A 14,586-nucleotide genomic window follows, 5' to 3' on the forward strand; every position below is an offset into this window, starting at 1 on the left:
AAATAGTTACCATGGCTTTCAATTTTTTTTCCTTTTACTATTGACTATTCATTTAAGTTTGAAAAATTGTTTTAATTACAAGAGTAGCTTCTGTCCAAGGTCACATGAGCTTTTAAAGCAGAAAAGTATACTTTTACTGTGGTTAAATAGTTTTTTAAATAAGTCTTGCACAAAAGAAAAAAGAGATGGTCATTAATGACTAGTGTATCATGCTAGTTATCCCCTCCTTTATGATGAAGACACCTGACCATTAACAATCATTTGTTGATGTATTAATTCCTACACCAGTGCACATAAAGTGTGTTGTCTCATTCAGATGAGACCACTACACTATCTAAAATACTGCTATTCCAGATCACTTTAAATGCTCAAAACATGATGCCTTACTTACTGCTTTCTTTTCCTTCTCATGAAAGAAGATATTAAAATAATCTAAAAAGTCCTTACAAATGACAGGAGTTAAATGGAAGAAAGCTGGGTTCTTATAATTTTAAAGAAAATTAAGATTTGGATTCATAGAGCAAATGTAAATGATCACCTCAAACTAATTAGAGTTTCAAGTATTTCCTGTCTGAAAATTGTAATGAGTTACAACAAATAACAACTGTCAGCAGATGCCTTTATTACCTAGAGCAAGGATGCCAAAATAATGTGTGAAGATCTAGAATGCCATCACTGCTGATAACCTTGCTTCTTTGGCACAATGGCTTATTTCTACAATAAAGCTCATCTGCCAGCACAGAAGACAAATCTTTCTTCTGGCATGTGGGGGATAGAATGGTGGAAGTGTTTGAATTTATTTAGGCCAGGTGACCGGCACTGCAGCCTTCAAGTTTTAGAGGAAGAATAAAATACTTTTAATCCCCTGAAGCCAGAAGTCCTTTGGAACTCTTCCTAGATGTTGTGAGATGATTACGGAACTGGCTACTTTCCCAGTCAAATGGCCTAGAAAAATCCTTATCTCTAAAGTTTCTGTTTGCTCCCAGGTAGATCAACCTGCCAATCCTGACCTTCTACCAGCTGGAAAAAAGCTGACTGTAACAGAAGCTACAATGCTGCTTCTGATCCCATAGGTGATATATCATCTGAAAGGGAAAGTTAAAACAGGAAGCAAAAGGCGTCAAAGAAGTTACTCCCATCAGACTCACTCCCGTTTTCCCCCCCCCCATACATTCAGTGTATACCGAAGTTGTAAAGTAAGCAGCAAAACTGTTAAAATAAACATCAACAACAAACTTAAAATGCATTTAGCCTCTTTTAGAGGCTCTAATACATCCGCTTCCCCTACAAATATACTTTGATAAAGGGCCTGATGCTTCCTAAGAAATTAAAGAAATAATTTTTTTTACAACATAAGTTTTCATATTACGAGACCACCAACAACAAAGCAAATGCAGTCATCACGGCATTCCAGTGAACTTCCCACAAACTGCCCTAATCTCACCCGGAGGTGAGATTATCCCTTTCTGCTGTTACACGACATTCATATTCACGAAGAGAATGCTTAACTATGTTAACTCTTCAATCACAAAAAAAAAATCACAATAAAGTAAGAACACATCTCTTAAATAAGACATTTTGTTCTCAGAATTATTAATGAAACATAAACAATATATCACTTAATTTTTCAAGTGAAAATAGCTTTTTAAGAAGTGCTTACAATCTTTCAAGAAGGTTTAATCCAGAGAAGGAACCATTCTTCAACTCTGTTATTTTATTGTTACTCAGAATCCTGTAAACAAAAACGGACAAGAATAATACATTATAAATTTGGTAACAAAATTATTTGCTGCAGCTTACACTTCTGGTGTAAATCTTCTTGTTTAACAGCCTTTATATCAAACTGCAATGCCTAGCTCATTGTCTGAGGTGTATATAACCGCACTGCTTAAATATGATGAAGAAAAAAAAAAAAGAGGATTTTCTGCTATGTGCCCTAAGTACCACGCAAGCTTACACAACTAACATATGAAAGAAAGTACACCCATATAGGATTGTCATAATAAAACACCAGAATTGGCATAATAGAAAATGAATCTACACATTCAACATTCTGTTCTTCCATACCCATTTTGATTTTCAAAACCATGCAGCATATCGCCTGTTTCCCATTTCCTCTGCTGCCACCCTCAGCCGCTCACACGCGCTTACTTCTCCCATGTTGTGCCACCTTTCCCAGCCATTCTTCACACATGCATCCCTCTCCTCAACGCAATCTTTTTAAGACATCTGCAAATAAGCTCAGCAAGCAGTCCTTTACTTCTATCTATCCCTTCTTCTCTTAAGGACCACACAACCGCAAGTTCCCTCTTCCACACGAATAACTGGATCAGGCCCATCTAGCCAAGTATCCTATTCTCCAATCACAGCCGTCTGCAGATGCAAATTACCCTCAAGTTAGGAAATCCCTCGTATAGCTGGATGCTTCCTTACTTAGAAGGCCCTGCTTTCTATGTATTTCTCTGTCACAAAAAAGCCTATTTTCCTTCACGTAAAATTTTGGCATCCACAACACTCCTTACAAAAGGTTTCACAGTACAAAGCTCTGTTTCACAAAGAACGCCTCATCTCATTCATTCTGAACACAGCTCCTACTAGCTTCACTTGATGCTCCCCACTTCTTACACTGAAACAAGCAGTAATCAGTCCCTACCTACCCTCTCTTTACCACGTGTAATTATGTAGACACCTAGATGGTCTCTTGCCAGATGGAAGATTCATATTTTACTTAATTACTCTTCACACGGAAGTCATTTTGTGCCGCCTTAATAATTTCTGAGCTCTTTCCAGCTTTATTACACTCAAAAAATTCTGAGATAAGACCACCAGAAATGAAATAGTATTCAACACACAGACAAGTCACAATTCTACATAGTGGGATAATGATGTTCTGTTTTGTTTCCTACTGTTTTCCTAGCAATTCCTAACATCTGATCTGCCTTTACCACTTGCACTAAGAATTGAAGATTTATGGTCAACTTAGCACCCATCATCTATATATGAAGACAGAATTGTCGTTGTCCCCAATACAATTTTCATTTTTCTACAATGTGCTGCTTCTGCCATTTTATTGCCTGATCATAAACTTCTCCAAAATTCTTCACTTTACCCTTATCCTTATTACATCAAGCAACTCACCAAACTCGGTCAACCCCCTACTCACACTGTTTTACAGGTCATTAAGAAGTACGTTGCGCATTACAGGTCTCTAGGACTCCACTCCACTGAGGTGGCTTTTTACTTCCACATCCATTTACTTCCACATCCACTTCTTATCCTTCAGCAAGTTAGCTGTTCATACAATTATTGTCCACTTTAGATTGACATACTATTTTCATCAAATGCCTTTGGCGAGGGACTGAGAGATGCCTTATGGAAAAGCATCTATGTCTCATTATATCAACTGGATCATCCTTGTAAATATTTTGCTGATTCTGAAGAACTGAAAGGTTTGCGGGGAAGAGCTTCCCACTACAGGAGACACAAATTTTCTAAAGTACATCTCTCTCTCTTTATCCACGTATCCAATATATTTATTATAAATTCTACTGATTTGTTCAACACAAACATCAGACTTGGAACCATGTAGTTCCCCTAAACTCTTGATGCACTTATAAAAATCAGCATTTGCCATTCCTCCAGTCCTCAAAAATCAAGTTCATTCTAGGCAAGACTTCAGACATTCATCATTTGACTTTTTCATCCCTGAGTTCTTCTAAAAGCTCTCCAGTGCACGCCATCTTGTCCTGGAAATTTATACACTCTGTCAGTTTGTTCCACAACTTCTGCTACAGTCACTTCAATTTCAGACAGGTCCTCTATCAAATGCATCCTGCAGATCCAACATGTCCGTGCGCTTCTTCACTTACACCTTCAGGCTGGATAACTACTGCCACACTTACAACTGCCACTAGGAGAATTCTTTCCAGTCTACTACATCTTTCAGCTATCCTTTACAATAGCCATAAACCAAACACACACACACACACACCCCTCTTTCCTCCGGTGCGTAAAATTTATTATCTAATAACAAGGATTAGTACTTCAAAACACATCATGAATAAGATAAAACTAAAATACAGAAATACCAATCTATGATGGTATTTAGCATCATTTTGACACGACCATATATTATGCTAAGTAGTTTTCTTCTCCAGTTTTCTCAAAGAAGCCTCTGTGGTTTAGACAAACACAGGGCAGGCAATTTTTTGTCTCAAAGGTCTGGCTTTGAGTCAATCTCTCTCTCTCAATCTCACATACACAGAATCAAGACAGCTGAACAAATCATTTGAAAAACTTTCCATTTCCAGTCTGACAGATGGAAGGTTTGAAAACTCTTGAAGTTAAGATTAAATCACTCAACCAAGGTAACAGTTCTGATGCTAAAAGGAGAAGATCCCATTCCTTCTCCTCCCCTTACAGTCATACCATGTATTTCTGCAGCTCATCTCAAGTCATCCCTGGTGCCCACTGCTCCACGAGCAATCAACATTAAACTACACATTTACCCAAGGCATATTCCAAGAGATTAGTTTAGATGTCAACCCCAAAAGTGTGATCAACATAGTACGCTACACAGTCAGCTAATCCCAGGTGAAGACTGATCACAGGAATGGTGGAAAGAATGAGGAAAAAAATACTTAAAAGTATACTGAGAATTTGCTGTTGTATGTGCCTATAATGCCTGTAACATCCACTAGAGTGTCAGCTATGAAAATTTGCTCTTGTGAAAATACAGTTCTAGAGTCAGACACATTAAGCTACTTTACAGGAAGGAAAGAAGGAAAATTGCCCCTTGGCTGCAGCTGTAATCACCTAGATGACCGAACAAATGAAACACAGTGTTTTTTAAAAACACATGTACAATCAAGGAAGCCTGGGTACTCTGCAGAAATCTACATTTCAAGGAATCTTTGCATCAAGGAAGGCCGAACATATAACAGAAAACCAGAATACACATTTGCAAGACTGCAAGTTTGGTAAATAGAATAATAATAATAATAATAATATACAACTTGGAATGCCAGCAAAACTAGTAAAATTTAACTGAAGCATTAAAATCACACATCCTAAAGTCTTTGAAACTACTTTCACTTCTACTCAAAGAGAAAAAGGTTTCAACTTAAATAGTAAGGGTTATTTGTAGAAATGGTAGCTACAGGATTCGTTCTGCAAACCAAATCTATTCAGAGCAAAGTACACCTTTATTTCAACATTCTTCCTGGTTTCAGAAACATATACGGGAAGAAAAATAATAATATATAAAGAAATGAATGAAGAAGCTTATAAAAAACCTTAGTAATAGTTAATGCAAACTGAACATAAGGCATAACAACAGCAGCAAGAAAAAACACAGACCAATTTCAGACTTATGGATAAAATAAGGAGAAAAACCATGAGGTTCAGAAAACATCCAGGTCAAGACAAGCAAGCAAGCAACCTACCATCTTTGGTAGCACAGAAATAGTTTGTATTTTAGTTATAATTTACTTCATCGTAAGAGTTATTGATTGTACCTGTACTTTTTCCAGAAAAAGGAGCTATTCAAAATGGAGCAGAAACCACTTTAAAAGTAGCTATAACTGACTGAACTAAACTTAAACTAAATAAAAATTACAGTTCTGTAAAAAAAATTAGTTTTCTGACATTGCCTGTAAAATAATAGGCCTAAAGTAGAAATCTCTGAATATCTGTGCACTAGGTAAATTTCTCTCTGGAGTGTGATGTACAAATTATAGTCAGCCTGATTTAGTATTTTCTCTGCAGAGGCTGTTAACTGCTCAACCATAAAGGTTTAGTACAATGTATGATGGATTTTACAACACTGCATATAACCTAAGACATTCCATCACACTTAAAAATGTTGTAAGTGTAATCTTTTAAAAAAAAATGCAGTTTAAAACTTGCTATTAATATATTTAGTCTATACATTATTTGAAGTGTTAAGGGATGTGGCATAAGAAGACAAAACACAATAAAGCATTCACCTCAAAGTAGACATTTTACAGTCAGTTTCACAATTTCTGTGCATTAATGTACAGTGAAATGATGGACTATTATGTACTACTTAGACACAGAAAATTATTTGTGATCAATAATAATTCCAAGTTACTAGTTTATGACCATAATTTTTCTTAAGAGGCAAGTAATTCTGAAAATACATGAACTTTTTAAGAAGTTTAAAGGGAAACTGGTAGAGAGCTACAGATCTCCACTCATCCCCATCTTGTTCAACTCTTCTTTAACAAGTGACTTTGCAACATATAAATGATGTACCTGGAGATTTCATGAAGGGGTTTCCATAGCCCAATGTCATTGTTGCTCTGTATGTCTTACAAGCTCCAGATCAGGTTTTGGTTTTTGGGTTGGGTTTTTTTTTTTTCTTTTAAATGATCAAAAATACCTGCTTGGAACAAATGCGTTTTGCTTGTCCAACCCTTACATAACAAAAAATAAAATGTGGAACTACCGCGTGCAAACACACTCACAGCCACCGGAATTAACACAAAAAACTTGGAAGAAAAGGCAGCTGAAAAGTAGGTTCTAGAAAGCATTATGGACATTATCTCAAGTCACCTTAAAGCAACACATTTCCCTCTCCTTTGACTGAGCAGAATGGTTGTAGAGACAAAGAGGTGATCTGAAACAACACACCTCAGGGGAAAAAAAATACCAACACCTCCCCCCCCCCCAAAAAAAAAAAACCAAAAAACACCCCAGCTTTTCACCCATTCCAAGAACATTGCTGAAATGTTCCTTTGTTGAATATAGCTTGGATCTGAAAGCCCTGTTTCCATTTTGCTCCATGAAGTGGCAGAAGAATTTGGCAAAACGCTGCAAAGAAACTCAACTCTGGCTCTAACTTATTGGCTAGACCTTTAACAATAGATGCCCAGTTGCTAGCATGCAAAACATAACTATGCGGTAAAACCCAAAGTCTGTCCTTTGTACTACAAATAGTTCTAGCAACAGATACTAAACGTGATGTAATCATCCTTTTGTTTTTGATACAGTAGGAAAAAAAAAATCAAGGCTTGATTTGTTTTTACCATTAGAATAAGGTGATAAGCACTACGTGAAAAAAGTTTTGTTCTATGAAACAGTTTTGGCTTGTCAGCTATAAAACAACCATCACTGAGATAGCAGTCAACTAGACAGGAATTTAGAATGCATCTCCAAACTTCACAAATAGATCCTTTCATAGGATACTATTAAAATACACACACGGCCATTAACGCTATTACAAAATAGTCAAAATGGCCTCCAAGAAGCCTGTACAAAGACTGGGAGACACTGTAACTTTTAGCTGAATGCTAAAGTAGCTTCCAGAACACCTTTTAAGAGACTCAAATAGACAGCCAGGAAACAGAAAATAAATCAGATCATTTCATGATGATGGCTGTATACTCTAAGGACTGGGAAAGCGGCCACCAGCAAAAATTGGACTAAAATAACCATCTGTACAAACAAGAAAAATGCTTTCTGCTGAAAGCCATGAACATGCAAAAAGAAATACATTTTTCAAAGTTTATCTTGTAGAAGCTGTGATTTAACAAGGATATAAACCCAGTATTTTTCAACAGTTAGTATTTTGCTTTCTAGTGAGTTACTGGTGTCAAAGGGAAGGAAACATAAGTAATGAACTGAGCAGAACATGAACAGTACTTGCTTAAAAGTAACCCTGAAATGAAAACACTCCACAAACTATACACAGAGAAAGAACTATGAATCTTTCCAAAGCCCCTAACAAAAGGAGACAGTATTTTCCAATTTAACAAAAACATTATAATTGAGGAAGCTTAGCAATGAAAGAAGAAGCAAAATAGAAGTTTGCAATAGATAAAAGATTTCCTGTGCTATTTCATTATTATGCACATTAAACAATATTAAGATTGTAAACTAAAACATCAGAAGCAATGAAATTACAGAATTAAAACTGTGTCTGTACTGCTTCATTTTTAACTGGGAATGTGCTAACTTTATATGATGTAGTGATGGACCTTTTTTTTTTTTCCTTCCTACACAATCCCTGCATCATTCAAGCAACAATGCTCACTTTGTGCACTGCTATTCAAGATATTTTTTTCTTGATATTCAGTGGCCACATGCTTTATTTATTGCCTTTCTTTAAGGACAAACCATTCTTTAAGGAAAGAAATTCTTTATTTCTAGTGAAATACAGTGCCAATCACCGGAGTACCTCTGTGAATTTTCTATGTAAAAGTACTAAATAAAAATCATCTTAGAAAAAGGACAGAATTGAGGGGCAAAACAGAATGCAAGAATGAGTAGCAATGTTGCTGAAAATGATACTACTATCAAAAGAAATTCTTGTGAAATTATGACCTTACCAACCAAACCTCTCTTTCTAGTACTTACCCCAGGTTGGAAAGCCTACCTAAGAGAAAATTAAGAGGACACAGCAACATCCAATTTCTTCCAACACTAACTCTGAGTTGCCATTTCTAAAGCTAAGCAAAAGCACTGGTAACCTAACCCTTGTGACCATTACATTCTGGGAAGCTTCCTCCAAATTCTCTCTCCCCCCCGCCTCTTCTTATCTGTAGCATCTGCATTAGTTTAAGAGATGATGATCAACTTCTTCTGTAGTAACCCTCTTGTCTTACTTCCCTCCCTTCTGCTCCCTCCTGAGTTTCCCCCTTCTTATCCACCAGATGTAGGCTTTTTAGGATTCTCACTGACTTGCAGTTTAGTGCAAGTTTACCCTACCCCTCCAACCTCCATACATACATGCAAGAGAGTAACTCGCTTCACAGGAAATACTGGACACACACAGATGCCTAGCCAGACTCTCCTAACTTAAGCTGTTACGACCAATACATTTTATGTGTCATATCACAGTAGTATTAATTATAGCATATGTTGTCACACCCAGCCTCACAAGTATTTACATTTCCTATCAGGTATATGTGCTCTCTAGAAAGTGCTTTGTCTAGACACATTAGCAAGCACTTCCTGTCAACTGCTGGCACACGAAGATACATTTTCACAAAAACTGATATCCTAATTCTACAGAAGTCAACAGTTTTTCAATAGTTTAGCTCCCTGAACTGACTAGGCATGGAGTCAGACAAATGCTAGTACAGCAGCAAGGGAGGGGAAAAAAACCCAAGAACACCCACACAACAAGAGACTGGGAGGTGAAGGTACAAAGACACCAGCTCCAGTTCAGGCTACAGTTTTACAGGCAGCTGGATGTGGACGTAACTTTCCTCACTCAGAGGGGGAGATCTCCTTTCCCCCGCCCTTGTTCCTGATCATCCCTGTGTCAGAAGCAGGAAGAGAGGGTGGAAGGGGACCTCCCTTCTCCAGCTCAGAGCTGCAAGGTCAGCTCGCTGCAACCCATGGAAACTTTAATGAGCCCATCAACACGCAGTTTTGAGAATTGGTTTAAATTCTGTTAACACCAGAAGCTGTTATTCTAAAACAACAGTTCAAGGTATTAGAATCAGTTGTTTGGGATGTCTTACAGGATGCTTTTAGAAATCTGAGCATAACTTGCAAACTCTGCCTGATACTAAGTTTCAAGATAAAACCTATTCTGTAACAACATGGGCTGACTAATAACGAGTTCTTGTATCTGACAGAAAAAAGCCTTTACATTCATGTCCTTAGATGGAAATAGCACATCATGTGGACAATACCAGAAGAGTTTTCCGTGACTGTGTTATACCACTACCATTTCCTTATATGATCCATCTTCTCCTACTGGCATCCAGTCACTAACCCTGCCTTTACTGATTTTGTGGGTAGCTGCTGAATTTCCAAGAATTCTTATCCGTCTCTCACTAAGCCAGTTACACTCACCCTTCAGCACCTTATCTGGTCTGCCTTCATTCCCTCCAAAGCCCTTCTGATTTCCCATCTCTACAACCAACACATCCAAAGAAACCCTCCCTCCCATCTCAACTCCCCCCCAACTCCCAGTAGTAGCTTCTGCCTTTTAATCCAACCTCCCTGCCTTTCTTCACTCCGTATCCAGACCCTAACTTCCCTCCCTCTACCTCAAAGCATCTTTTTCTCCCTAGATTGAACTGACCTAACAGAAGACACAGCACCTGAAGACGGCGCAGCCCACAGCCACCTAGAGCTCTAATGCTGGAGACTTGTCTGGATGAATCCTAGAACACACTGTCCAGTGCAGACAGAATTGGGGAATTAAGCTGCCTATTTCTTAAACGTCTTTAATCAATCTGCATTTATTATGTTCAGTTTGTTTGGGTTTTTTTTCCCCAAAAAAGCTCTTAGTTGGTCTGCCTTGCCAAAAAGGTCAAGTTCCTACTCCAAAAGCGACAACTCCACAGCCTTGCCAAAACTGGCTGACTAGCTTGGATCACACACACCACCAATGCAACTGCGCTACTTTGGGACCTAGCAGCTCTGCACTGCAGTGCACTGGCATCCCATTCACTCGAAGGCAGCTTGGAGATCTGTAGGACAGTACTGTACTGTGCCACTGGACATGCCCTGTGGCATTACTGAGGGAGGAGTCACAACGCAGTAATGCACATAAACAGTAATTAACGATCTGTCCCACTGTAGCACTCTAAGGGCAGCAAGACATTGCAGTTTTCCCTGCTAAACAGCCCAACAGTGAAATCCAAAGGTGAAAATAAAATTCTCACCTGTTTACTGTGTTAAAGACTAAAGATATTTAATAGATTATTTAAGATTTTACAAATTAATATTTAAAATTCATTGTCCCACTGCAGAAAGCCAAACTCACAAAAACGTACTTCAGTTATCTTCTCTGAAGTTCTTAAATTTAAAACCATTTATTATTACTAATGAAAAGAAATGCTCAACTGTTTTTAATCTTCATGGATTAACTACTGGTACAAAGGAAGCATTTAAACTATATAGATTCAAAAACTATGGAGACTATTATGGTGAAGATAAAGTCTAAATAAGGCAGTAATGACAAATCCATGAACCTGCAACATATCTGGCCCATGCAAAGTACATATGGGAATCATTAAATTCTGAAAAATCTAATCTTGCAGCTCCATACTTGTTTTAAATTACAAAAATAACCTCTGAAACATGAACAAACTGCAAGCAAAAAGGAATGAGACACATGTAGCTATTCATTCTTCATCACAGCAGTACAAATTCTAGTTCTATTTCTTTAACTCTTGGCATTAACTTTTAAATTTTAATATTTTACAGTTTTGCCAAACTGAAACAAAAACAGGAGTACTACTGATCAATAGAAAACAACAATGAAAGAAAAAAGCATTAGTCCTGAAGATGAAAATCTCTCTTTCTGAGGCTAGATACAGCATAACGCATTGAACACTTAATACTCACTGAAGGGCTAATGAACACATAAAGGGCATTGCTTATATGGATATCCTTACAGGAATAAAGGTATTGGGCAACTCTACGCTAATATTGTGGCTCGGAGAATTTAAAAAATTAAAACATTTAAATTTACTCTCCAGAATTTTGCAGAACTTATCTCTGTCTTCCTCCCTTATTTTTAACTCGGCAGTAATCAATACATAACCTTCATTCAAAATCTGAACGCCAGGCTTGTAACAACTGCCTACAGTTGTATCTATGGTACAGAAGCCATATTTCTAATTACTTCACATATTTAATCAAAAGTACAATAATCTATTGTAAAAGGCACCTAAAACAATTTAAAAATGCTTATATAGAAGAATAATCTTTTTAAAAAATTATCAGTGTGCATTGATACAATCATTATTGCATGAAGACTATTACCAATTACAACCCACCATGTATGTTAAAGCCATTACTGCAACACTAGAAGAAACAAGAGGACACTATTCAAACTTGACTGGGTATCCCAGTGGGTATGTATTTACAACGTAACATAATGTCTTCCGAAGTTGAATAGTTATTCAGGTAGAACAAAACTTGCAATTTAGAAGAAAATGCTGTTCAAATTATGACCTTAGAATTTGCCTGCAATACTCAAATATACACAAAAGCGTACACAATCATAAGAGAATACTGTATGTATTCAATACCCTACAGTGATAACCCCACAATAATGACTCAGTGTTAGAATAGGGCATACAGCAAAGCATGAATCTGATTTTGAATGTGGATTGCTATCTTCTCAACAAGGTAAAAGACGTACATAAAACTGACAGATGGGTACTGAATAGGTCTACCAGAATACAAGCCTAACAGAAAATGAAACATCACTAATAATTTTTAAGAGTCAGATACCACTAGTAAAAAGGCGTGCACAAGTAGTCGCAAATTATTAAATTGTGGATACGGCAATTCTCAAGTACTGTCTCTGTACTGCCATGTGTTCATGAGAAAAATATATTTTGCATAGTCCGTGTATCCACTGACCCAAGAAAATTTTAAGATAAGTTTTAATGGGAGTTATTAGCCCTTTGTGTCTTCAAAAAATGTTATCACTGCCCAAGTTATTAGTACTGAACACTTACAACAGTGTAAAATAGACTATTTTAACACAAAAAGGGATTAGCTGTCAAGAGTACCTTCAAGTTAATAAATGGAAATGTACTTTAAAAGAAGAGGCAAACTTCCACAGGAGACACTTACTATGCCTATACTTCCTGTTCGTCAATGTTTTGGTAAAGGACACTTTTTTCCAAACACATAATAGAGAAAGGCCGAACTAAGTAAAACAAAGGAAATGAAAACAGTTTAGCAAAGCATCAGATCATGCCTCAAAAAAAGAAAAGAATATTAAAAATCAAATATAAGTCACTACACAGCATCTATTTGCTTTATTTTTAAAACCTGAAGAGTTCTTTTTCTGTAAGAAGGAAAAAATTACTCATGTAATTACACGTAATTCATATAATTACAATGTAATCACACACTGCGATATGAGTGAGGCCTTGCAACATGACTGACCTTTTGCTTTGAAACTTTTGGAATTTAGGAATTTGTGTTACAAATGGAAAGGCTGCGCAGATATCTGGAAGGCCAAATAAGTATGCCTTTCAGCTGCTGAATGGATATCGTTCGACACGATTATACTTAGGAGCTGGACAAAAATGGTGACATTTTAAGATGTTTCTCAACAGCACCCCAGTTAAGCATATGTTTGAACAGTTCTGAACACAAATCCAGGCTAATGCTCTGGCTTGTAAATTCTAACACTTGTAAGTGCAAACACTGATACTCATATGTTCCTATCAGGATATATGGGTAAGCAAAGTTGTTTGCAGACCAGTAAGGCTCCTTATTCAGAAACACAATTCTTTACTGAATATATATGCTTTTCCTCTGTTTATTTAGATTCCTCTTCCTACACAATGACCTGTGTGTAACAGGTAACTAAAATTCTCAACACATAACAAGGATTACAACTTCATGGGTTTATCTTCAGTGGGATTACACATTCTCTTCCAAAGAATGAAGTTATAGCTAATATCCAGCAAGTGATGACATCATCATTTGAGCTTGCATCAAAGAAACACAACAGCAATGGATATCTTATCTCAGGCTTCTATTACAAGAGCATAGTGCATTCCTTACTTAAATGTGAATCATGGCAATGGCTTCAGTATCTACTGAAATACAGAGCATGTCAGACAAAGCACCGAGTTACATTCACGCAGTTATGTTATCTTCACACCAAAAGCATCTCACCTGGCTGGTTAAACTCAAAGGTCAAAGCCATCTATGGTGTTCATGTAGATACACCCTTCATTTGCATCCGAATCAGTTTTTATTACATAAGGTTACAAAAAAGTCCCTTCCTTAGCTGTAAGTAAACTTGAATTCACCTTGGAATTTGACCTAACTGCTCAGTAAACCACTAGCTAATTCTACCTGGATTCTGAAGGAATCTCAATTTACAGTACTACCTGAAATTCTAAACATTACTTATTCTCCCATGGACATCTCTCTATACTTTAATACTCTCTTCCAGTGTTTGCTTTCCTTCCTCAATCATAAAACAAACTTACTTTGACTCTTATCAATTGAAATCAAGTTAGGATATTTTTTCTGAAATGTAACTAAAGATTCTAAATAATACTGACCTAAATTACTAGGACAATGAAATGTTTTGTGGCAAACAAAGGCCAAGGCATTTCGTAAATCAAGTGACCTTGCCCAACTTATCAATATCATTGCTAACCACTAACTACAATGGTGTGCAAGAATCAAAAGAACCTGGCCAGCATCCTTAGATGCTATTCATTTACCCTAATTTCCACTATTTCTCTTACTTCCTCACTTTTTAAAGACTTTTGTCCTCAAAAATATTTCACTGGGGAAAAAAGAATTGTAAATGCTAAATGCACAGCAGCTGATCTACTGAAAGTCTAAGAGTTTGATCTGTGATAAGGATGGAATCAGGATTTCTAAAATGGATATAATCACTTCACTTCATTCATTCCTAGCTCACTCAAAAACCAAAAAGTTGTATAAAACTATATAGGTCCTCATATTTAAAATCGGTTTATGCAAAATAAGAGTCAACATAAAAGAAAACTAACTGAATTAAAATGCAGCTGATCTACCCAACAGTGAGCTACTTCTATCTACTTATCTCTTCAGTGATCCAATAATCCAAAAAGCTATAACAGAACTAATACT

At 36.8% G+C, this 14,586-nt stretch overlaps 1 protein-coding gene across 1 annotated transcript in view; it reads right to left on the reverse strand.

Moving 5' to 3' along the window:
- Positions 1-14,586, reverse strand: part of ADGRA3 (adhesion G protein-coupled receptor A3) — a 60,113-nt gene that overhangs the window by 42,557 nt on the left and 2,970 nt on the right. Inside the window, exon 2 of the mRNA XM_075148849.1 lies at positions 1,661-1,732. Within this exon, the coding sequence (XP_075004950.1) occupies positions 1,661-1,732 (72 nt within the window). The remainder of the gene's footprint in view (positions 1-1,660; positions 1,733-14,586) is intronic.

This window comes from Calonectris borealis, chromosome 4 (genome assembly GCF_964195595.1).
Source record: "Calonectris borealis chromosome 4, bCalBor7.hap1.2, whole genome shotgun sequence".
Taxonomy (NCBI): Eukaryota; Metazoa; Chordata; class Aves; order Procellariiformes; family Procellariidae; genus Calonectris; species Calonectris borealis.